The following is a 24,979-nucleotide window of genomic DNA, read 5'->3' as shown; positions in this document are numbered from 1 at the left end:
TGCACTGTGGGGACAGCATGGTTCCCCACCTGCTGCAGGGCATTAGGTTGCGTGTAGTGGATTACTGTTGCATGTGCTGCTGCGTGGACACCGTTGGTGTGTCCTGGGCTCATGGGAATCCTCAGGTAGTGTTCTTATTTTTTTTTTTTTTTTGTATTTTTCCGAAGCTAGAAACGGGGAGAGACAGACAGACTCCCTCATGCGCCCAACCGGGATCCACCCGGCACGCCCACCAGGGGGGTGACGCTTTGCCCACCAGGGGGCGATGCTCTGCCCCTCCGGGGCGTCGCTCTAGCGCCTGGGGCAGAGGCCAAGGATCCACCCCCAGTGCCCGGGCCATCTTTGCTCCAATGGAGCCTCGGCTGCGGGAGGGGAAGAGAGAGAGAGGAAGGAGAGGGGGAGGGGTGGAGAAGCAGATGGGCGCTCTGTGTGCCCTGGCCGGGAATCGAACCCGGGACTTCTGCACGCCAGGCCGACGCTCTACCACTGAGCCAAACAGCCAGGGCCCCAGTGTTCTTATTCTTAAGGTGCATGCATGTTCACCAAGGAGTTGTACACACATTTTATGTCTCATCTGGGCATAAGCATTCCCATTGCTCCACTTGCAGACCTCTTTATATTACTGGGGAAGACTCAAAGAAATACTGTTTTTCCCCAAATATAAGATGCTCCCATGTATAAGACACACCTTAATTTTGGGGCCTGAAATTTGAAAATAAATGTATTATATAAAGTTATTGAACTCACATTTTATTCATCATAAAATTCAAACAACTCCTCATCACTGTCAAAACTCCCATCCATTAACTTGTCCTCATCTGTGTTTGATGATGAATCACTGTCTTCAACAATGAGCACAAAAACAAGCGCAAAAAAGCAGGAAATGCAAGTAAAAAAATCTACAACCACTGTATAAGATGCACCCAGTTTTTAGACCCCAAATTTTTTTGGAAAACTCGTCTTATACGTGGGGAAATACGGTATCTGTTTAATTGGATAACAGTTAATTTCTACAACTGATAAGCCATCTCAAGTTTTAATTAACTTTAGATCTTAATCCTGAAAGACATCTTTGATGAGAGAAGAAGAAACGGTATTTCCATTTTATAAATGAGCAAACTGGCTAGGAATGAACTACCTGTACTGGGTTGAATAGACAGCTGCTGGGAGAGGCAGAAGCATCAAGGCGTGCTCACTGTCAGTGGTGAGACTGCCGTTTGGCAGTGTGCTTGCTGTTTGGGCAACTTTAACTTGGTTGTGTTTTAAAATTTTTTAAATTTAATTTTTAGTGTTGTATTATGGAAATCTTTAACAAAAAATAGAGATACCATAATAAATCCCCATTCAACCATCACCTAGCTTCTTACATCTTTTGGAGAGAATAAATAGACTAGAGTGACTTCCCTCTTTGTTTTGTATTTGTTCTTTTAAAACCTGTTAAAGCTGGAATGACTCATAGTAAGTGAAGGAAATTGGAAAGTGAGGGCTAGCGGCGTTTTCTCTTCGACATTTAACCTGTGGTGGTTTCTGCGCTGATGCTGAGCTTGGAAGATGTTTGTCCTAATCGAGAGAGACTGGAAGTCCTTTGATCTGGTGAGGGGTTCCTTCATCCAGGATCTGGGCCAGGCACTGTGTGGAGCCCTGGCATACACCACGGAAGTGGACACAAGCAAGCCTTGCCTGCCTTGTGCAGGCTGCAGCGTATAGTGGGAGGGGCGTGGGTGGGAGTTGCGTGGCAAGCATCAGTGCAGTAACACACATGGCAATCTGATAGGTAGGAGAGAAACAAGACAGGGGAGGTGAGATCATGTGCAGGGCCTGGGAGCTCAGGGTCACAGGGTTAGTTAGGCTGTTTGAGAGGTCTTGTTCTGGAGGTGACATTTAAGCAGAGACTTGCAGAGCTGACCAGGGAGGTCAAGTGAGGCCCAAGTGTAATGCTGGCTGTCTGAGGAGGCAGCGGTGTGAGGCATTCTCAAAGAGGAGTTTTCAGAGGTATGGTAAAGGGGGCGGGTGACTGTTGTGTAGAGCTTTGCGGCCCATTTTAAGGAGATGGCTTTTATGAGAGGGTTTGAGTTGAGGAGTGTTAAGGTCTGGCTTAGATTATAAAAAGCTCTCTCTGGCTGTATTGTTGAGAAGCCAGAGGGGCCAGAGCAAAGGCCCAAAGAGGAACTGCTGGGCTCAGAGCAGGCACCGGCCAGGGTGCAGCAAGTTAGGTTTTTTGGATATATTTTGATTGTTCTGCCAACAGGATTTCCTGATGGTTTAGAAGTGGGCTGTGAGGAAAAGAGAAAACTCAAAGGTTCATTAATTTTTGGAGAAGTTGGACAGATTGGAATTGCCTTTAACTAAGATAGAAAAACTAGATTTAGAGAAGATTTTGGAGAAAAGATGAGTTCTGTTTTTGGATAGTTTAAGTGTGAGATATCTTTTAGTTATTATCCCAGTTGAGGTTTTGACATTTGTTATCTTACTATTATTGCTTTTTAACTTAATTCCATTGTAGTTAGAGAGCATGCTTTGTACAATTTCAGTTTTTAAATATCTGTTAAGGTTTATTTTATGATCTAGCCTGTGGTCTGTCTTGAATGTTTTGTGTAACTTGAACATGTATGCTGTTGTTGGGTAATACTGTTCTGTAAATGTCAGGTATGTCCAAGAGTTGTGTGGACTTTTCAGTTTTCTGTCCTTGCTGAGTTTGTTTTCTCTTTCTCTTACTGAGAGAGGAATGCTGACATCCCCAGCTGTAATTTTAGATTTGTCTCTTTTTCCTTTGAGTTTTGTCAGTTTTGCCTTGTGTTGGTGTGTACACACTTAGGGTTATGTGTTATCATTATGCAATGACCCTTATTATTCTACTTGGTTAGAATTTGCATCGTATATGTTTTCTGGCCTTTTACTTTTATTGTATGTATTTACTTAGACAGCATATAGTTGGATTATGATTTCTTTAACCAATCTGACAGTCTCTGTCTTTCATTGGGATAGACTGTTTGCATTTAATATAATCACTACATGTTTGGATTTAGGCCTGTCATTTTATTTTTTTTAATTTCTAAAAATTTTTAATTTAAAAAATTTTTTTCTTTAGTGAGAAGTGGGGAGGCAGAGAGACAGACTCCTGCATGCACCCTGACTGGGATCTATCCAGCAAGCCCTCTATGGGTCTATGCTCTGTCCATCTGAAACCATTGCTCCATTGCTCAGCAACTGAGCTATTTTAGTGCCTGAGGCGAGGCCATGGACCCATCCTCAACGCCCAGGGCCAACTTGCTCCAACTGAGCCATGGCTGCAGGAGGAGTGGAGAAGCAGATGGTCACTTTTCCTGTGTGCCCTGATCAGGAATCGAACCCAAGATATCCACACATCATGCTGATGCTCTACTGCTTAGCCAACTGGCCAGGACCTCATTTTATTTTTTTGTATTGTTTTTTTTTTTAAATGTATTTTTTTTATTTATTTATTCATTTAGAGAGGAGAGAGAGAGAGAGAGAGGAGAGAGAGAGAGAGAGAAGGGGGGGAGGAGCTGGAAGCATCAACTCCCATATGTGCCTTAACCAGGCAAACCCAGGGTTTTGAACCAGCAACTTTAGCATTCCAGGTCGACGCTTGATACACTGTGCCACCACAGGTCAGGTCAGGTTCTATTTTGATTTATTGTTTTTTCTAACTGTCCAAAGATTTTTTTGTGATGCTGTAGAGACTACAGTGTGCACAGCCTAATTTTCCACATCCAGGTCGAATTCATATTTTACTGCTTGAAGTGAATGTAGACACGTGATGACCTTATAGGCACCTTTATCCCCCCACAATGTTATAGTTGTTTTAAATCTACATTTGTTGAAAACTCTGTCATAAAATGTTATATTTTTTGCTTTTAACCATTAAACACATTTTAAAGAACTCAAGGGAAGAGCCCACCCCATCCCCTGTGTACTGATGGTCATTTAGCTCTTTGTTCATGTCCCCCTTCCTGTATTTCTCTGTGACATCATATCCGTTTTGTTTAAAAAAAGAAAAGAACATACTTTTTAGCATTTCTTTTAGTATAAACTTGTTGGCAATGATTTCTCAGTCTGGGTTGGTAGCTGTGTGCAGAGCAGAAGCTGCTGGGGGGTTTCTAAGGTTAACGGCTTGTTTCCCAGTGGTGGAATCAATGACTGTATCATTGGAATCCATTTTGGGTGACTCACCCATGTGCTTAATGTAATTGTACTCTTACTAGACTGGTGTGTTTTGTACCAAACAACTGTTTCTGTTACTTAGTTGCACACTTTTCCCATACAGATGAGGTGTTTACCCTCCTTCAGGACTTGGTTGTGTCCACTACAGAGAGCATCTCCAAATTTCTCCTCAGGAGACTGACTATGAATGAACTGAGTAGTGTAAGTATTCATCGGTGACTTTTTAATTCTTTCCCTCAATATTGGAGTGATGACTGACTGCAGGCAAAGTGTTAAACTGAAAAGAAAATGCAGCGTATTTGTGGTGCTTAGCATATCGGGTGCATATTTGGTTCCAAGATTGAGAGTCTCTGGTTTGGCAGGTTTGGGATGGGACCAGATCTCGCTGCATCTGCATTTTTAAAGCTAGGGAGTGATTCTGCAATGAGTATGGGTGGGAAGAGTAGGTCTAAGATAAGAGGATGCTTGGTGAGTGTACCTGTTTTCTTTGTCTCTACTCTTCATGTCATCTGTTTTTTTCTAGGACTCATGAAAAAAATAATGTTCCCCCTTTCTTCAAGAATATTTTTAAAATACCAATTCTTACAAAAATATCTATTCTTAATTTTTTTTCATTTTTGGTTGAAGTCCCTAGGGACAAATGTTGAAGCAGTTAGAATCATTAGTGTCAATAATGTAAGAAAAATACTTATTTTAACAAATTTTATTAAAATATCCAGTTAAGTACATTAGTTAAATAAGCACATTATATAGCTGATTAGCAAGTAAGAAAATATAACAGGACAAGTTGATACTGAAAGACTTGAGATGTTATGATAGAAGGGCAAGGAACTAACTAAAGAAAAAGCCCTCCAAGTGAGTATTGCTTAAGTAAGCTAACATTGTAGTGGGAGTGTTTATTTTTAACTAGACTAAAATTGTAACTTTTTGTTTGTTTTGCTCCAGTATCACTTTATTATCAGTATTATTTTGGTTACAGAATTTTTTTAATGAAGTGAGAGGAAGGGAGGCAGAGAGACAGACTTGCACATGCACCCTGACTGGGATCCACTTGGAAAGCCCACCGGGGGTGATGCTCTGCCCATCTGGGGCATTGCTCTGTTGCTCAGCATTCGAACTCTTCTTAGTGCCTGAGGCAGAGGCCATGGAGCCATCCTCAGCGCCGGGCCAACTCATTCCAATTGAGCCATGGCTACAGGAGGGGGAGAGAGAGAGAGAGAAAAGTGAGAGGGGGAAGGGTGGAGAAGCAGATGGTCGCTTCTTCTGTGTGCCCTGACCAGGAAGCAAACCTGGAACTTCCACATGCCAGGCCAACAGTCTACTACTGAGCCAACCAGCCAGGACTAGAAATATTTAGACATACACAGAAGAGCTATAACAAACCTTCATGTGCACATTATATAACATAAGTGTTTTTGTTTGGAGTTTGAAGCTAAAAATAACTTTAAAAGGGGAAAGGTTATGTGATTTTATCTTTTAGGTACAAAGGTTTTAAAAAGTAAACTCAGTATGTGATAATTTAAAATTATCTGGAAAAATGCGCTCTTTAATAAATTAAGTATTAGAATTCCCAAGTATGTACATTTGTTGGATAGCTTAAAGTTCAGCAAAACTCTCTTCCCTACTTGCCACTACTCAGCAGGGTGATGGTCCATGTTCCACAACCGGCTCCCAGGGAAAAAAGTCCGATTTTCAGTGTTTGTTAGTTTCTGAGCTGGTTTCAAGCCAGCAGGGTGTCTCTGAGTGGGAGAGGCTCCTTTGCACTGCACTTCAGCCTCAGTTTACTTACCTCGTGCCCTTGGGCTGGACTTGCCTCCATTTCAAACTGTGGGCTATGCCTAAGCAAACCCATCTCCCAGTCCTGGTGGGGTCGGGTCTGGCTTGCTCTACTCCAGCCTCTCCAGGACTCTCCACCCTTGACCATTCTCTCTTTGAGTTTCCAGCCTTTCCTGTCCTCCTGCATTTTTTTCGTGAGCACCGAGACAGCTTCCAGAGTCTCTCAGCTCAACTCCACATCCCCTCTGGGACCCCATCTGGACCCAGACTCCCCCCCCACATTCTGGCCTCCACCTCGGTCAGGATGCAGAATGACTGTCTCCTAACTTTAGTGCCTGACAGATACTTTCAAATGTGTTTTCCCTGACTCTTTGGCCCCACTGGACACAGTTAATTGCCCCCCCCCCCAACAGTGCCCTCTTTATTCTGTGACATTGTCTTGTCTTGGGCTTGCCCATTTCTGTGCCTCTTACTCCTGTATTTTCTCTGAATGTCCATCCTCTACCATGTAGCCTTGGAAGTAGGAGCTTAAATCTCGGCCCAGACTGTTTTCTTCCTCCCATTGTTTCTCTGTCGCCATGATCTTCTCTGCATTTCAGGGACCCTCCTGTCTGTCTCCATAACCATCTTCACCCCAGATCTCTTCAGACCTTTGTACCCGCTCAGCCAATTGCTCTTGACAACTCAAGTTGAATTTCTCACACTTCGCTATTCACAACAGACCTCCTATCATTCCTGAGAGTTTCTCCAGTTTTTCATCCCTGTGACTGTCATCCAACCAGCTGCAGAAGCCTGTCCCACCACTGGGCAGAGTGCCCAGCTCATAGGGGTTGCTCAGTGAAACATTAAATTAAGAAGCATGTGCTTTCTTTGAGGCCTCTGAGGGTGTATTAACTGGTATAGCAACCATAATTGAGGCCTAACTGTCTGTCCATTTAGCATACTTCTCAGTTCTTTCAAAAGCCTCATGATGGGTAGATACCACCCTCCCCATTGTGTGGATAAGGAAGAGAAGCCTGACAAGCTTAGGCAGCTTGATGTAGGTCACAGAGCTGTTGAGTGGTAGAACTGAGTGGAGCCCAGTTCTGCCTGGGTCTGCGCCAAAAAGACCTGCGGTTAGTTCTGCCTCTCCCCCTCACTAGCTCTGAGATGCTAGGTAAGTTGCTTAAGCTCTCTGATACTTGACCATCATCTTAGGAAAGTGGGTCACCTTCCTTGTGAGAATGGAGTGTGGTGACCTTCCTGAAACAGAGCAAGTGGTCTTTGCTGTCAGTGATACTGTTGACGATGCATTACTTGGGTGTGAGAACTAGTGGGACATAGTTTCTGCCCTCCTAGGTCTCAACTCAGGTGGAAGCCAGAGAGTTGGTTGTGGTTTGTGAGGTAATTGTGCTAAAGGCTGGTTACTGAGGATGTATAGAGAAGGAGGTCCTTGCCCTGCAAGGAGGGAGTGTGGGAAGCTTCTCGGGGGAAATGGCGTTTTCCCCCATCAGTGTCCTGTTTTAGTGCTTTAAACAAACTACACTGTCTGAACTCTCGTAGTTCTGTGAAAATCATGGGCCTTCTTGTTTCTTTATTGTCTCTCTCAGGTGTCAGACCTGGATTGTTGCCACTTATACCTTCAGGTCTTAACTGAGCTTACAGATCTCCATCTGAAGGTGGGGTGGAAGAGGGGTAACCCCCTCTGGAGAGTGGTTTCTGCTTTGGAAATTGCATCCGTTCAGTATCTTCAGGACACGGACAGGGCACAGGTAACCCTCTGTGACTAGGGGCTTGGGTTTGTCCAGTAGGTTTACATGAATTATATATTTGCTATGTATATGTACAGTGTTTTGATATCATAAAAGGCATCTGCTGAAACTTAATTTTTAAAATTGTGTCTTTTATTTGTAGTATTTGATGAGGATTGAGACTCCCATAATATACCATATTTCCCCATGCATAAGATGTACCATTTAAAAAAAAATTGAGGTCTAAAAACTGGGTGCTTCTTATACAGTGGTTGTAGATTTTTTTACTTGCATTTCCCACTTTTTTGTGCTTGTTTGCTCTCATTGTTGAAGACAGTGATTTGTTCTAAGACACAGATGAATACAAGCTATTGGATGGGAGTTTTGATAGTGATGAGTTGTATGAATTTTATGATGAATAAAACTTGAGTTCAATAACTTTATATGTAATACATTTATTTTCAAATTTCAGGCCCCAAAATTAAGGTGCGTCTTATACATGGGGAAATATGGTAATAACAAAGGTGTGCTGACATCATTTAGATCTAGGAAAGAAATCTGCACTAGTTCCTTGCTCATGTCCCAGTATATGGCACATTACATGTACAAATTCATTAGTCCAGTGTCCAGAGCCCTCCAGACCTGGCTTTCTACATCATTGTCATCCACTGCCTCCATCTGTGCAGCCTTGCTCTGGGCCACCAGGTAGAGTTTCAAGGCCATGGGCATGTGTCACGTCCTTCCCCATCTAGGCTTTCATTCCATCCAGTCTTCCCACTGAGAGTGTCCTCCCTCCCTCCAGTATACATGTGTCAGTGGCCTGTTTTGGTCCAACTCAGACCACGTTTTCTCAGAGGCCTTCTTGGGGTCAATTTTATTTTCCTATTGCTCCTTCTGCGTCCACATGGTGTTTATCTTCATCACTTGTTTTTGGAGAGATGTATGTCTTCTCCACTGGATTTCAGTACTAGAGGCACTTCTGAAGCATGACATAATGAGGTGTAGTGGTCACAGCTCAGGCTCAAGAGTCAGCCTGAGTCAGGGTGAATCCTGGCTTTATCCTTGCTAGCTCTGTGACCTTGGGGAAATTGCCATACTTAATTTTTCTGTGCACATACACCCATACACCACAGTTGCAAAATGAGGGTTATAGTGTTGATGTGAAAATGAACGCAAGCTCATACATGTTAGAACAGTGCCTGGGATCTAGAGTCCTCAATCAGTGTTAGTTGTGTTTACTTAATATGGTAAGTGCTTAATAAGGTTGACTTGAATCATAGTTTAGTCTGGACTGCTAATTAAGACAGTGAAGCTACTTGATTGCTTTAATTACCTAATTGAAAGTTTTCACCCTGACCAGATAGCTCAGTTGACTACAGCATCATCCCGAAGCACAGAGGTTGTCAGTTTAATCCCCAGTCAGGGCACTTACAGGAACAGATCAAAGTTTCTCTCTCTCCCTCCTTCCTTCCTTCCCTCTCTTCCTTCTTCCCTCCCTCCCTCCCTGTCTTACTAAAATCAGTAAATAAAATTTAAAGAATAAATACTGAAGTTGGATCTAATTTTAAAAAAGGTTTTCAAGAACTGCCCTAAAATGATAAGGCATCTTATCTAGTACAACTTAGTACATTATACATTTGAAAGGCGAAAACCATGTACCACACACAGTATTAAAGGTGGGTTTGCTTTTGTTAGTCATTTGCTGAATTACATGAAGATTAACGAGGACTGTTGGCTCAAAAGTAACACTGAATTTTATTTTGTATGTTGGCCATGTTTCTAAACTTCCTTGTGGAGACACGGTATATTTTGGGGGGCGAGGGAAGGGATGGAATCAATAGTGGGAAGTTCCTTTGGCAACGGTGTCACTGCGGGCATATTTGGGAGAACTGCTTGGGTTTCTTGGGTGCTGGTTCTGTGTGTCCACCTTCCTGCCTGCACTCCTGCCTTCCAGTTACTGTGGGTAATTGTAACCTTCCTTCTGAGTAGGAAGCAGGCTGTCCTGGTTTGTTCCCCTGTGCTCCCCCTTGTAGAGTTTTGAGTGCTTTACGTGAGACACCCTATTTATTTCTTTTTTTTTTTTTTTTTTTGTATTTTTCTGAAGTTGGAAACGGGGAGGCAGTCAGACAGACTCCTGCATGCGCCCAACTGGGATCCACCCGGCATGCCCACCAGGGGGCAATGCTCTGCCCATCTGGGGCATTGTTCTGTTGCAACCAGAGCCATTCTAGCGCCTAAGGCAGAGGCCATAGAGCCATCCCCAGTGCCCGGGCCAACTTTGCTCCAGTGGAGCCTTGGCTGCGGGAGGGGGAGAGAGAGACAGAGAGGAAGGAGAGGGGGAGGGGTGGAGAAGCAGATGGGCGCCTCTCCTGTGTGCCCTGGCCGGGAATCAAACTCGGGACTCCTGCATGCCAGGCTGATGCTCTACCACTGAGCCAACCGGCCAGGGCCTATTTATTTCATTTTTACAGTAAGCTGGAGGTTGATTTGTGGCTGCTCCATTTCTCAGAACACCAAGGTGCAGTATGTCCACAGTCACATTGGTTCTGAGTGCACAGCAGGACTCAGACCTCAGCCACATGGCTCCCAAGTCACCTCCAAAAGCAGCACACAGCTGATTGATGTAGTTACAAACATACCTGGAGCCTTTTATTAAGACATATTTCAGCTAACATTAAAATAAGACTCACTCATGGGGTTGTTGAATCCAAATATGTAATTGAGTAGGAGGAGGCTGAGAGTCCTAACTCACAGACCGGTGCGCGTGTGTGTGTGTGTGTGGGGGGGTGGGTTGGGGGCAGGTCTTTCATGTACTGTCCCAGAACCAGCCTGCCAGGTGAGGTTCTCTATTTGCTCAGTCTCCCAGCTGCGCTTGATTGTCACTAAATTCATTCACTGCCCGTCTGTAGAGTGCGTGCATGCCCTGGATTTCCTTTGTGCCCTCTGATGTTTAGGAGCAGGAAGGGAGAGAGGGTAGCTCGGTCCTGACAGGCGAGGACCGCTCCTGGAAAGTGATGGTTGCTGTGTTTCCTCCTCAGGAGCTGACGCAGGGGAGGCAGATTCAGAGAGTGGTCAGCATGGCTGCCTTGGCCACGGTGTGTGGGGCCACTGACCAGGAGCTAGAGCTGCAGCTGGACCCCCTGGATGCTGGGCCCACGGAGAGGTTCCTTGCCTCCCTTCCACTCAATCAAATGCTGCAGAAGCCACACCCAGAGGATCAGAGCAGGTGTGTTTGGCCCCTGGAGTCAGTGCATCCACAAAAGGCTTCTACTGCGCATGTTGAAAAGCCCACTCTTGTCCACGTCATTGTGGTGACTACCCAGCAGTGCAGACAGGGTTTTGGAAACTTGGGGATGAGGCTGCATTCAGGATGATCATGTATTACCACATTATTCATCTCCATTCCTGGAAACTCATGAACTTTCTCCCCTTTTTTTTTCATTGAATCAGATAAAGTGAATGAAAGTACCTACTTTTAGGGTAGTTAGGAAGAAAGTCAATGTCCATGTGGTTTCCTTGTGTTTGGTAGACAAGATATTTAATAATTTCTGCTTAATTTCTCCTCTCGGAAGGAGAGTGTACACATGCAAATGAAACTGAGACAGACTTAAGACAACGCAATGACTTGATGTTTCGTTTCAGTTGTTTTGAAGAGTCATCATCTCGAGGATGGGGGAAAATAGCTTCACAATACATTCATGATCAGTGGGTCTGTCTCTCTTTTCTGCTGAAAAAATACCACTCCCTTATCCCAGCCTCGGAGGGTGACCTTCTGGAACCCATTCTACCTGCTGTTCAGAGGCCAGCGAGGACTTTGCGGTCTGCGCTCAGCGCCCTCACTGTCCTTCCTGCGGAGCATGTTCTTCCCGTATTCCACTGCATGAAGCTGCTGGTCCCCAAGGTAGGACATGGAGCCATGAGCTGGAGAGGAACTGGAGGGCTGACATCAGGTTCTGAATTAAGTGATAATTATGCATTTCTTTCTCTTTTTTTTTTCCGCACCAGCTTCTGGCCTCCTCTGAATCTGTCTGCATAGAGGCTTTTGACATGGCCTGGAGAATTATATCTTTAAGCAACACCCAGTTGATATTCTGGCCTAACTTAAAAGCATTTGTTCGGTTTGTTTTTGATACTGAAGTTCTTGCCGTTGCTGCAGAAATCAAGGGCCAGGCATATTTCAAAATAAAAGAGGTAACTCTCTTTTAATTGAGGTAAAAAACACTAACAAAATTTACCATCTTAACCATTTTGGAGCACATTAAGGACTGTTAAGTGTATTCACATTGCTTTGACAGATTGTCCAGAACTTTTGACTTTTGTGTATGTGTGTGTGTGTGTGTGTGACAGAGTTAGAGAGGGACAGACAGGAATGGAGAGAGATGAGAAGCATCAATTCTTCATTGTGGCACCTTAGTCGTTCATTGATTGCTCTCTCTTATGTGCCTCGACTAGGGGGCTACAGCAGAGTGAGTGACCCCTTGCTCAAGCCAGCGACCATGGTGTCATGTCTGTGATCTCACACTTAAGCCAGCAACCCTGCGCTCAAGCTGGTGAGCCTCTGCTCACACCGGATGAGCCCATGCTCAAACCAGTGACTTTGGGGTTTTGAACCTGGGTCTGCTGTGTCCCAATTTGACTCGCTCTATCCACTGCACTACCGCCTGGTCAGGCTGTCCAGAACATTCTTATCCTGCAAGAGGAATAATACACTGTGTTCATTAAACTTCTTTTCCCCCATCCCCCCAGCAACCATTCTGCTTTCTGTTTCTATGGGTCTGACTGCTTTACCTGAAAAGTACACTTGAAACCTATATAATTCTATTAACCATTGTCACTCCAATAAATTTTAAAAAGTGGGTTTCTTTTTAGTACGTAAGGAGGAAGAAAGCTATGTTTGTGACTGCATGTTAGATTTGTCATTTATTCATTCAGTCAGTGATCACTTTGAACCTTCTTCAGTGTTAGGAGTAGGAACAAAAGAATCTTAGATGTCAGAGGGCAGGTGAAATGGTAGTCCCTGAGCCACATCTGCCTCACAGACGTGTGCTCTTTGGTTTATAGGACATTTAAAACTTTGAATGTGTTGCCAGCTTTCAAGAACTGGGAGATGTGCATAAAGACCTTAGGAAATGGGATGACCTGGCCACCCTGGTTGTTCCTACAAGACAGCCGTCTCCTGGCATGGAGCAGGTGCTGGCCAGCCACCTGCCCATCCCTCTTCGCCAGTCCATACCAGTCCTCGTGTTATCTGGGCACCGAGGGCAGGTCTCAGTGCCACTTGTTATTGCATTCATGCCATTGCTTTTGTTTTTTTCTTGCAAGAGAGACAGGAAGGGAGATGAGAACCACCAACTCATAATTGTTCATGTATTGCATCTCATATGTGCCTTGACCAGAGGGCTCTAGCTGAGCCAGTGACGCTGGGCTTCAAGCCAGCAATCAATCTTTGGGCCCAAGCCAGTGGCCCAGTGCTCAAGCTGGCGACCTTGGGGTTTCAAACCTGGGACCTCAGCATTCCAAGTTGATGCTCTGTCCACCATGCCACCACCGGTCAGGCTGCTGTTGCTTTTCTTGTATGAGACTTATTTCTCTGTATGTAACCTAGTTACAGGGAACTTCTGATTTCTGGAGGCATTTGCATTTATAAACACTGATACACAGTGGGGAGCACATGTGATGGAGTGACATCAGGCCTACGAACACACATCTGCCTTTATCTAAAGGGAAGATGGGACGTATGCCCTTTTATGACCCTGCTCTCCCTGCTGCCTTCTTGGTCACACACTTGAGAGACCAAGGTCTTTGCTGCCTTAAGGGGAGGGAAACCACTGACAAAATGCAAAGAAAACTTAAATTGCAGGGGGAGGTATTTTCCTCCCTTTCTTTCTAGGTGGACAGTGGCTTTTCTTGGACAGTTCCAGGCAAATGTCACCATTAGTAAAATTTTGTTATTATTGAGAAATGAAGATTCACATTCTGTGATTACTGAACATCTTACAGAATCCTAGTGACAAAGAATTTTTAATTTTTTAGACTATTCATGCTTATGTTGGAACTACCATTTGAATGAAGTCACATGTCAGGTTTTAGCAACACTACTTTTTTTTAGAGAAAACACCTACTTCGTCAAAGGTTAGGGTGACCATTGTTTTTCATTTCAGATTGTATACAAGATGATTGAATTGTCTGCTATAAAAACCGGAGTCTTCAATACACTGATAACTTATTGCTGCCAGTCTTGGGTAGCTACTGCTTCAGATGTGTCCCAAGGGTCCTTATCAAATGCGGGAAATTATAGTGAGCTGGTGTTTGAGGCTTGTGTATTTGGAACTGTGTTTAGGCGTGATCAAAGGTGAGCATGCCATTACCTCAATCTGACCTCACTTATATTAAGTGCCTACATGGGTAGAATTGTGTTTATTTTGAGGCTTTCAATTAGCAGAATATAAAGTGTTACATAACTTTAACTTTTTTTTTAATCTAAAACCTGTTGTTCTTTGTCAATGTATTTTATGGAAAGACTCATTCAAGACGTACAGACCTTTATAGAAAACTTTGGACACAATTGTGCGGCCAATGTTGTTACTGAAAAGTAAGTACAAGGGATTTTTCACATTTGGTCATAAATGGAATATTCAGAATTTAACATATATAAAAATATTCTATATTTGTTAAGTTTAATAAACGTTTATTATGAGCTGAATGAGCTTTTAAAGGTTTGTTAGAAATTATATTCCCTTGCTAATATATTTTCTTCAGATCTGTCACTTTACTACAATTCGATAAACCTTAAAAATTTATAGTGAAAAGTCCATCACAAACAAGGAAATGACTGGGGAACACGAAACATTTCCCTCTGTGTTTGGGTTGATGGGTGATCATCAGCACACATTATTTCTTTTTGGCTAAAAGTCACTCACACAAAAGTGTCCTCCAACAGGTCCTAAAGTTTAGACTTCTGGGATAAGACTATTCTTATATAATCTCTGAATTAATATTTTTGGAGCTTATCAAATAGCTTTTTAAAATATTTTATTTTTTTAACATAATTTTCAAAAACCTGTGTGTGTTTATAAAGAAGATGGTGTTGCCTGACCTGTGGTGGTGCAGTGGATAAAGCGTCAACCTGGAAATGCTGAGGTCGCTGGTTCGAAACCCTGGACTTGCCTGGTCAAGGCACATATGGGAGTTGATGCTTCCAGCTCCTCCCTCCTTCTCTCTCTCTCTGTCTCTCTCTCTTCTCTCTCCCTCTCTGTCTCTCTCTCTCCCCTTCACTCTCCTCTCTAAAAATGAATAAGTAAATAAAAAAAAAAAGAAGATGGTGTTGTAGTTGGGTCAGTGATAGAGCATCAGCCAGGTGTGTCGATTTCCCAGGTTCCATTCCTGGTCAGAGCACAAGAGAAGCACACATTGGCCTGACCAAATGGTGGCGCAGTGGATAGAGCATTGGACTGGGATGCAGAGGAACCATATTCGAGACCCCAAGGTCCAGCTTGAGCGCGGGCTCATCTGGTTTGAGCAAGGCTCACCAGCTTGAGCCCAAGGTCGCTGGCTTGAGCAAGGGGTCACTCGGTCTGCTGTAGCCCCCCCTGGGTCAAGGCACATATGAGAAATCAATCAGTGAACAACTAAGGAGCTGCAATGAAGAATTGATGTTTCTCATTTCTCTCCCTTTCTGTCTGTCTGTCCCTATCTGTCCCTCTCTCTGACTCTCTCTGTCTTTGCCACACATACACACAAGAAACCCCCCCCCCAAAAAAAGAGAGAAGCACACATCTGCTTCTCCACCCTCCCCCTCTTGATTCTCTCTCTCTTTCTTTTTCTCTCTCCTTCCCTCCTGCAGCCATGGCTCAATTGGAGCGAGTTGGCCCCAGGTGCTGAGGATGGCTCCATGGCCTCTGCCTCAGGCACAAAAAAATTACTCTGGTTGCAATGGAGCAAGGGCCCCAGATCCCAGATGGGCAGATCATTGCCCCCTAGTGGGCTTGCAGGTGGATCCTGGTTAGGGCACATGTGGGATTCTGTCTCTGCCTCCCCTCCTCTCACAAAAAAAAAAAAAAGAAGAAGAAGAAGATGATGTTGCCTGACCAATGGTAGAGCAGTGGATAGAACTTTGACCTGCGATGCTGAGGTCCCAGGTTTGAAACCCCAAGGTTGCTGGCTTGAGTACAGACTCAACAGGTTGGGGTCACTGGCAGGTCACCAGCTTAAGGAAGGGGTCACTCATTTGTTGTGGTCCCCCTCCCCCCCATCAAGGCACATATGAAGAAGCAATCAATGAATAACTAATGTGATGCAACTATGGAACAATGGGTTGATGCTTTTCATCTCTCTCCCTTCTTGTCTTCCTGTCTCTCTCTTTCCTCACTAATATATATATTTAAGTGAAAATGGTGTATTATATTTTTAATTTCTTTTACTTTATTCAAAAATTTTTTAAAGATTTATTGATTTCAGAGAGAAGAGAGAGAAAGAGAGAAAGGGATGGGGAGGAGGAGCAGGAAACATCAACTCAGTAGTTGCTTCTTGTATGTGCCTTGACCAGGCAAGTCTGGGGCTTCAAACCAGCAACATCAACATTCCAAGTTGACACTTTCTTCACTGCGCCACCATGGGTCAGGCCATTCACTTTGACTTTAGAGTTTAGGACAACATATGACAGTTGTGTGCAGTTATCACAGGGTTTATTATTTTAAGTGACAGTTATTTTTTTATCTTCTGCTGTTCATTGAAAATACACATTTTTTCATTGTTTTTAATTGATCTATTTTCTTAATCAGTTTAGTGTAGTAACAAAAGTAAAATTAAAAATATTTTTTTGATTTATTTTAGAGAGGAAGGGGAGAGAGAGAGAGAAACAATGATCTGTTCCTGTGTCCTGACTGGGGATCGAACTGGCAACTTTTATGTTCAGGCTGACACTCTTAAAATCTGAGCTATCCGGCCAGGGCAACAAAAGTAAACTTTTTTAGTTGATAGTTCCAAAATAACTTTGATTTCTACTAGACAAATGTTCTGTTGTTAAATTAAAAAGACATTTGTTTTTACATTATAAGGTATAATGAACTTTGGAAATATTAACGGTGTCACTTACTTTATCTTGACACATCTTGATAGGAAAATGCTGGGTGCTTCCCGAGCTCACCCTTCACATAGAGAAAGTACAGTTGTAGCCCAGCTGAGCCACTAAGGCCTCTGAGGCCTCATCTGGGCCCTGAGAGAATGGGGCTGTCCACGTGCTCAGCAATCGCTGCCTAAGCAGTGATCTCTTTTATCCACAGATAGACGTCACTGACCCAGGGTCAGCTGTGTGTGTGCAGTCTTTCCACAGGTCTGGGTGCCTTTGTGCTCATCAGACTTGCTGTACGGACTCTCCTTGCACCAATTCATTTGTTACCTTCTGTCTCCTGAATTTAAAAAACACTATCATTAATTATGGACCTAGTTAATTTTAGAAAACTTTGGAAGGTTTTGATATTTGTTTTGGCATTTTGAAACTAATATTTTTCTGTTGTTAAAATGTATTAACATAGTCCATCATTTCATATTTTTTAGTACCCAAAGAGAGGACCATTATGTCAGAATTTGTGCTGTCAAATTCCTGTGTTTATTAGATGGCACAAATATGTCTCATAAGTTGTTTATGGAAGATCTCGCAATCAAGCTATTACATAAAGTAAATATTTTTTTTTACTTTAAAGTTTCTTTGTTTTTGTGTTATTAACAAGTCAATATCTAACATTTTATCTTGACAAAATACGTATTTCTAAATGTTTTCATATCAAGAAAAAGCATGAGATTTATGTTCTATATTTTTAGTTAGATCTTAGTAATTGTCCAACTCAGGTTTGGTTTTCAGTCTGCGAAGTTATTTTTTTTAATTAATTTACTGTGTTTACATATAGATTCTAGTGTCTCCCCGAATATATCCTCCCCTCCCTCATGTTCCTCAGTACATTCCCCCCTGTCCCCCTCCCCGTAACTCCCTCCCCCCTTCCCTCTAGGATTTGCTTTTCTGCTCTCATCCCATCCTATCAGCCTATCATCCCCTTTCCCTCTGGTCCCTTTGATCCTGCCTCTGTCTCTATTCCGTTCCTCAGTTCATATTGTTTGTCTGAATTCTCAGATGAGTGAGGTCATATGATATTTTTTCTTTCTCTGACTGGCTTATTTCACTTAACATAATAGTTTCCAGGTCCATCCATGTTGTAGCAAAAAAGAATGTTTTCTTCTTTATCATGGCCCCATAGTATTCCATTGTGTGTATGTACCACTGCTTTTTAATTCACCTGTCTACTGATGGACACTTGGGCTGTTTCTAGATCTTGGCTATTGTAAACAATGCTGCCATATACATGGGGGTGCATTTCTCCTTTTCACTCGTTGATGTGGTGTTCTTAGGATATAATCTCAAAAGTGGGATGGCTGGGTCAAAAGGCAGTTTGATTTTTAATTTTTTGAAGAATCTCCATACTGTTTTCCACAATGGCTGCACCAGTCTGTATTCCCACCAGCAGTGCAGGAGGGTTCCCTTTTCTCCACATCCTCACCAACACTTATTCTGTGTTGTTTTGTTGACGAGCGCCATTCTGACTGGTGTGAAGTGATATCTCATGGTGGTTTTAATTTGCATTTCTCTAATGATTAGTGATGTTGAGCATTTTTTTCATATACCTATTGGCCATCTGTATATCCTCTTTGGAGAAGTGTCTATTCATTTCTTTTGCCCATTTTTTGATTGGATTGTTTATCTTCCTGATGTTGAGTTTTACAAGTTCTTTATAAATTTAAGTTATTAACCCCTTTTCGGACATATTGTCAAATATATTCTCCCTTTGTGTGGTTTCTCTTTTTATTTTGTTCATATTGTCTTTAGCTGTGCAAAAGCTTTTTAGTTTGATATAGGCCCATTTGTTCATCCTGTCCTTTATTTCCCTTGCACGTGGAGATACATCAGCAAATATATTGCTGCGATAGATGTCGGAGAGCTTATTGCTTGTTTTCCTCTAGCATGCGTATGGATTCATGACTTATATTTAAGTCTTTTATCTATTTTTTTTTTTTTTACAGAGGCAGAGATAGACAGGGACAGACAGACAGGAACGGAGAGAGATGAGAAGCATCAACCATCAGTTTCTTGCTGCGCGTTGCGACTTCTTAGTTGTTCATTGATTGCTTTCTCACATGTGCCTTGACTGCGGGCCTTCAGCAGACCGAGTAACCCCCTGCTGGAGCCAGCGACCTTGGGTCTAAGCTGGTGAGCTCTTTGCTCAAGCCAGATGAGCCCGCGCTCAAGCTGGCGACCTCGGGGCCTTGAACTTGGGTCCTTCCGCATCCCAGTCCGACGCTCCATCCACTGCGCCACCACCTGGTCAGGCAGTCTTTTATCTATTTTGAGTTTATTTTTGTGAATGGTGTAAGTTGGCTGTCTAGTTTCATTTTTTTGCAGGTAGCTGTCCAATTTTCCCAACATCACTTGTTAAAGAGACTGTCTTTTACTCCATTGTATGCTATTACCACCCTTGTCAAATATCAATTGTTCATAAAGGTGTAGGTTTATGTCTGGGTTCTCTGTTCTGTTCCATTGATCTATATGCCTGTTCTTATGCCAGTACCAGGCTGTTTTGAGTACAATGGCCTTGTAGTATAACTATATGTCCGGAAGTGTGATACCACCCACTTGATTCTTCTTTTTCAAGATTGTTGAGGCTATTTGTGTTCTTTTTTGGTTTCATATAAATTTTTGGAATAATTGTTCTTTATCTTTGAAGTATGTTCTTGGTATTTTCATAGGAATTGCATTGAATTTATAAATTGCTTTGGGTAATATGGACATTTTTTGTTGTTAAAATTTTTTTTTTATAAATAAATTTTTATTTTAATGGGGTGACATCAATAAATCAGGGTACATATATTCAAAGAAAACATTTCCAGGTTATCTTGTCATTTAGTTCTGTTGCATACCCATCACCCAAAGAGAGATCGTCCTCCGTCACCCTCTATCCAGTTTTCTTTGTACCCCTCCCCCTTCCCTTCCCTCCCCCCATCCCTCGTAACCACCACACTCCTGTCCATGTCTCTTAGTCTCGCTTTTATGTCCCACCAATGTATGGAATCCTGCAGTTCTTGTTTTTTTCTGATTCACTTATTTCACTCCGCATAATGTTATCAAGGTTCCATTCTGCTGTAAGTGATCCGATGTCATCATTTCTTCTAGCTGAATAGTATACCATGGTGTATATGTGCCCCATCTTCTTTATCCAATCTTCTATTTTTTTTACAATGATTAAAAGCCTTTAAGAAAACTCTTGGCCAGTACAGCAAGAATCCATAAAAGAGTAGTGTCCTTAACATGTTCACCAAGTCCAAATTGGCCCCATCTCCATGCCAAATCCCTGAAAAATGCAACCCAACCACAGTTCAGTCTGTTAGGAGCTGTCACAGGGAGCAGGAGTCCAGGAAAAGTCCACACAGGAAAAGTCCGCATGGCACTGGAATTGTTGTCACCATTCTGTACTTTGCAGCTCATGTCCAAGTCCCAATGACTGCTGCTTCTAGCTGGTAATGATTCAGGTAGACTGGAAAAGCCATTTGCAGCATGCGTGGATATGGAGCTTCTGTTCTCCTCTGCCTGGAGAGTTGAGACCAGGTTGCTTTTCCCTGGAGCTCTGCGATTGTGGCATGGTAAAGAGAACCTTGGGATACACTAAGTTGGGTGGCAAAGGTAAATTCATAATACAAGTTGGCAAAAGGGGGAAAGAGAGCTCTAAATTAGGAGTAGGTCCCAGCCTGAAATATGAGTGGGACATTGAGGTAGGAGGGATAAAGGAAACACTATATATTAAGCAAAGCAGCAGTAAATGGGACTATCAACACCCACAACAGAGATCTTTGAGGGAAGAATAAAAAACCGGACTATTCAGGCAAAACATAGTTTAAGTGGCCCTTGTGCAAATGAGATCAGTTTACCTGCTTCTTAGAAGAAATACCCTAGGCTTGTCCACAGTGTCATAGATGGGGCCGATGGCCCTGGGCGCCTTCAGTGGCAAACCCCAGCTTTCTGGGCAAGGTTAGGTCATAGGTGGCTGGAGCAGGGCTGGAAGAGACTGAACCCTCCCTTAGAGGAGTGAGGGGGAAGCCTACCTTCCAGTGTCCGTTTCCTCACAGCAGAGGCATGTAAGCCTGGCAGGCTTTAGCTCAATGACCTTCCTTTCCACTATTGAAGCAGGACCCAGATGGCATCCTAGGAGACCCCTTTGGGGCGTTGGAGCCTTTAAGGGTGTATCCTAAAAGCTGGTAGTTCCCCTGATCTCTATTGGGCTTTTTCTGCCTCTAGGTATCTTAAAAGCCATGCTCAGAAGATCTCGCTGAGGGGTTTGAGGATCCCCATCTGCCTATATAAATCTTTTCCATATATCTGGAGCTATTTGGAAAAAGACAAAACAGTGTTATTAGCTGGATCTAATAAAGAAGGTAGTAGTTTGCAGGCGAAAAAGATTTGGTGTCTCCTGTTCATCAGTCTTCAAAAGAAATGTAAATTTTTTTTTTTTTTAAGTAAAAAGCATGATATGGGAGACCCATAGGAGTCATTGGCTTGGTGTGCAGGATTCCCGGGTTCAATTCCCAGCCAGAGCACACAGGAGAAGCGCCCATCTACCTCTCCACCCCCTCTCCCTCCTCTCCGTCTCTCACTTCCCCTCCCGCAGCCAAGGCTCCACCAGAGCAAAGCCACCCCAGGGCACTAAGGATGGCCCCATGGCCTCCGCCCCAGTCGCCAGAATGGCTCTGGTTGCAACAGAGCAACACACCGGATGGGCAGAGCATTCCCCCCTGGTAGGCATGCCAGGTGGATCCCGGTCAGGCGCATGCGGGAGTCTGTCTGACTGCCTCCCCATTTCCATCCTCAGAAAAATACAAAAAATAAATAAAGAAAACAACAACAACAAAAGGCATTCCCTTGTGTTAAAGCTCCAGGGAGCAGGGAGCATGGAGTGAGCTTGAGTATGTCCTATGAAACATGGAGCTCTATGTTGACATATAATTCTTTGAAGAAGGAGGAACTGCTGAAATAGTTCATCAGCATTTGTCCTAAGACAGCAGTCTTTATAGTGGAAACACCATAAGTAAATATTTGCTGTCTGTCTATAGATTAAAGGGGGAATATGGCAAATGCTGAAAAGCCATGCTCTTTGTGCCCCTCCCCTCCCCCAACCCCCTCGCTCTCCCCCCCCACCCTGTACCCCCAACACTGTTGTCCATGTCTCTGAGTCTCATCTTCATGTCCCACCTATGTATGGAATCATATAGTTCTTAGTTTTTTCGGATTTACTTCTTTTGCTCAGTATAATGTTATCAAGGCCCATCCCCGTTGTTGTAAAAGATCCTATGTCATCATTTCTTGTGGCTGAGTAGTATTCCATAGTATATATATGCAAAAGCTTTTTAATCCACTCGTCCTCTGATGGACACTTGGGCTGTTTCCAGATCTTTGCTATTGTGAACAATGCTGCCATAAACATGGGGGTGCATTTCTCCTTTTGGAACAGTTCTATGGTGTTATTAGGATATATTCCTAAAAGTGGTATAGCTGGGTCAAAAGGCAGTTTGATTTTTAATTTTTTGAGAAATCTCCATACTGTTTTCCACAGAGGCTGCACCAGTCTGCATTCCCACCAGCAGTGCAGGAGGGTTCCCTTTTCTCCACATACTCGCCAGAACTTATTCTGTGTTGTTTTATTCATTCTGACTGGTGTGAGGTGATATCTCATTGTGGTTTTAATTTGCATTTCTCTAATCATTAGTGATGTTGAACATTTTTTCACATGCCTATTGGCCATCTGTGTGTCCTCTTTTGAGAAGTGTCTATTCATTTCTTTTGCCCATTTTTGGATTGGATTGTTTGTCTTCCTGGTATTAAGTTTTACAAGTTCTTTATAAATTTTGGTTATTAATCCCTTATCAGACGCAATGTCAAATATATTCTCCCATTGTGTAGTTTGTCTTTTTATTCTGTTCTTATTGTCTTTAGCTGTGCAGAAGCTTTTTAGTTTGATCAAGTCCCATTTGTTTATCCTGTTTTTTATTTCACTTGCCTGTTGAGACAAATATATGGCTGTGACAGATGTCAGAGAGTTTACTGCCTATGTTTTCTTCTTAGATGCTTATGGTTTCACGGCTTACATTTAAGTCTTTTATCCCTTTTGAGTTGATTTTTGTGAGTGGTGTAAGTTGGTGGTCTAGTTCCATTTTTTTTTGCAGGTAGCTGTCCAATTTTCCCAACACCATTTGTTGAAGAGGCTGTCTTTACTCCATTGTATTTCCTTACCTCCTTTGTCAAATATCAGTTGTCCATAAAACTGTGGGTTTATTTCTGGGTTCTCTGTTCTGTTCCATTGATCTATGTGCCTGTTCTTATGCCAGTACCATGCTGTTTTGAGTACAATGGCCTTATAATATAACTTGATATCCAGAAGTGTGATACCTCCCGCTTTATTCTTCCTTTTCAAGATTGCTGAGGCTCTTCGTGTTCTCTTTTGGTTCCATATAAATTTTTGGAATATGTGTTCTATATCTTTGAAGTAAGTCATCGGTATTTTAATCGGTATTGCATTGAATTTATAAATTACTTTGGGTAATATAGACGTTTAAATGATGTTTGTTCTTCCTAGCCATGAGCATGGTATATGCCTCCACTTATTCGTATCTTCCCCGATTTCTTTTATCATTGTTTTATAATTTTCTGAGTACAAGTCTTTAATCTCCTTGGTTATATTTATTCCTAAGTACTTTATTTTTTGGGTTGCAATGGTAAAGGGGATTGATTCCTTGATTTTTCTTTCTGACAGTTCATTATTAGTGTATAAAAATGCATCTGATTTCTGTGCATTGATTTTATATCCTGCCACCTAGCCGAATTCATTTATCAGGTCCAGTAGTTTTTTGACTGAAACTTTAGGGTTTTCTATATACAATATCATATCATCTGCAAATAATGATAGTTTTACTTCTTTTCCAATTTGGATGCCTTTTATTTCTTTTTCTTGTCTGATTGCTGTGTCTAGGACTTCCAGAACTATGTTGAATAAGAGTGGTGAAAGGGGTCACCCCTGCCTTGTTCCTGATCTTAAGGGGATTGCTTTTAATTTTTGCCCATTGAGTATGATGTTGGCTGTGGGTTTGTCATAGATGGCGTTTATCATGTTGAGGTATGTTCCCTGTATTCCCACTTTGCTGAGAGTTTTGATCATGAATGGGTGCTGGACTTTATCAAATGCTTTTTCTGCATCGATTTAAATTATCATGTGGTTTTTCTCCTTTCTTTTGTTTATGTGATGAATCACATTGATTGATTTGCGAATATTGTACCAGCCTTGCCTCCCAAGAATAAATCCCACTTGATCATGGTATATGATTTTTTTCATGTATTGCTGGATCCGGTTTGCTAATATTTTGTTGAGGATTTTTGCATCTAAGTTTATCAGGGATATTGGCCTATAATTTTCTTTTTTTGTGTTGTCTTTGCCTGGTTTTGGAATGAGAATTATGCTCGCCTCATAAAAGGAGTTTGGAAGACTTCCTTCCTCTCGAATTTTTTGAAATAGCTTGAGAAGGATAGGAGTTAGTTCTTCTTTGAATATTTGGTAGAATTCACTTGTGAAACCATCATGCCCAGGACTTTTCTTTTTTGGGAGTTTTTTGATAGCTGTTTGAATCTCATTTGTTGTAATTTGTCTGTTTAGGTTTTCTGATTCTTCCAGATTAATTTTTGGAAGATTATATGATTCAAGGAATTTGTCCATTTCATCTAGGTTGTCTAGATTTTTGGCGTACAGTTCTTCATAGTATTTTCTTAAAATATTTTTTATTTCTGTTGTGTCAGTTGTTATTTCTCCACTCTCGTTTCTAATTTTATTTATTTGAGTCCTCTCTCTTTTTTTCTTGGTGAGTCTCGTTAAAGGTTCATCGATCTTGTTTACCTTTTCAAAGAACTAGCGCCTGGTTTCATTGATCCTCTGTATTGTTTCTTTAGCCTCTATGTCATTTATTTCTGCTCTGATCTTTACTATTTCCTCCCTTCTACTAGCTCTGAGCTTTACTTGCTGTTCTTTTTCTAGTTCTTTTAGATGCAGGGTTAAGTTGTTTATTTGAGCTTTTTCTAGCTTCTTGAGGTATGCCTGTAATGCTATAAACTTTCCTCTCAGGACTGTTTTTGCTGTGTCCCATAAATTTTGAGTTGATGTATGCTCATTATCGTTTGTTTCCAGGAATTTTTAAATTTCTTCTTTGATCTC

General features: G+C 42.4%; 1 protein-coding gene and 1 long non-coding RNA gene across 5 annotated transcripts in view; one reads left to right on the top strand and one right to left on the bottom strand.

Annotated features, from left to right (window-relative positions):
• Nucleotides 1–24,979, top strand: part of TARBP1 (TAR (HIV-1) RNA binding protein 1) — an 87,167-nt gene that overhangs the window by 28,086 nt on the left and 34,102 nt on the right. For 2 of the 4 annotated variants that reach the window (XM_066235322.1, XM_066235313.1), the window contains exons 13-20: nt 4,286–4,383; nt 7,548–7,709; nt 10,727–10,914; nt 11,331–11,589; nt 11,694–11,879; nt 13,850–14,040; nt 14,209–14,280; nt 17,244–17,364. In XM_066235322.1, coding sequence (XP_066091419.1) covers nt 4,286–4,383; nt 7,548–7,709; nt 10,727–10,914; nt 11,331–11,589; nt 11,694–11,879; nt 13,850–14,040; nt 14,209–14,280; nt 17,244–17,364 — 1,277 coding nt within the window. The remainder of the gene's footprint in view (nt 1–4,285; nt 4,384–7,547; nt 7,710–10,726; nt 10,915–11,330; nt 11,590–11,693; nt 11,880–13,849; nt 14,041–14,208; nt 14,281–17,243; nt 17,365–24,979) is intronic. The other 2 variants (XM_066235331.1, XM_066235338.1) reach the window with 2 other exon arrangements.
• LOC136308159 (uncharacterized) overlaps nt 4,871–24,979 on the bottom strand; it is a 36,018-nt gene continuing 15,909 nt past the window's right edge. The window contains exon 2 of the long non-coding RNA XR_010726060.1: nt 4,871–5,374. This is a non-coding gene — a long non-coding RNA (uncharacterized lncRNA). The remainder of the gene's footprint in view (nt 5,375–24,979) is intronic.

This window comes from Saccopteryx bilineata, chromosome 1 (assembly GCF_036850765.1).
Source record: "Saccopteryx bilineata isolate mSacBil1 chromosome 1, mSacBil1_pri_phased_curated, whole genome shotgun sequence".
Classification (NCBI taxonomy): Eukaryota; Metazoa; Chordata; class Mammalia; order Chiroptera; family Emballonuridae; genus Saccopteryx; species Saccopteryx bilineata.
Note: the sequence above shows the minus strand (reverse complement) of the source record. Positions and strands in the feature narration are given on the sequence as shown.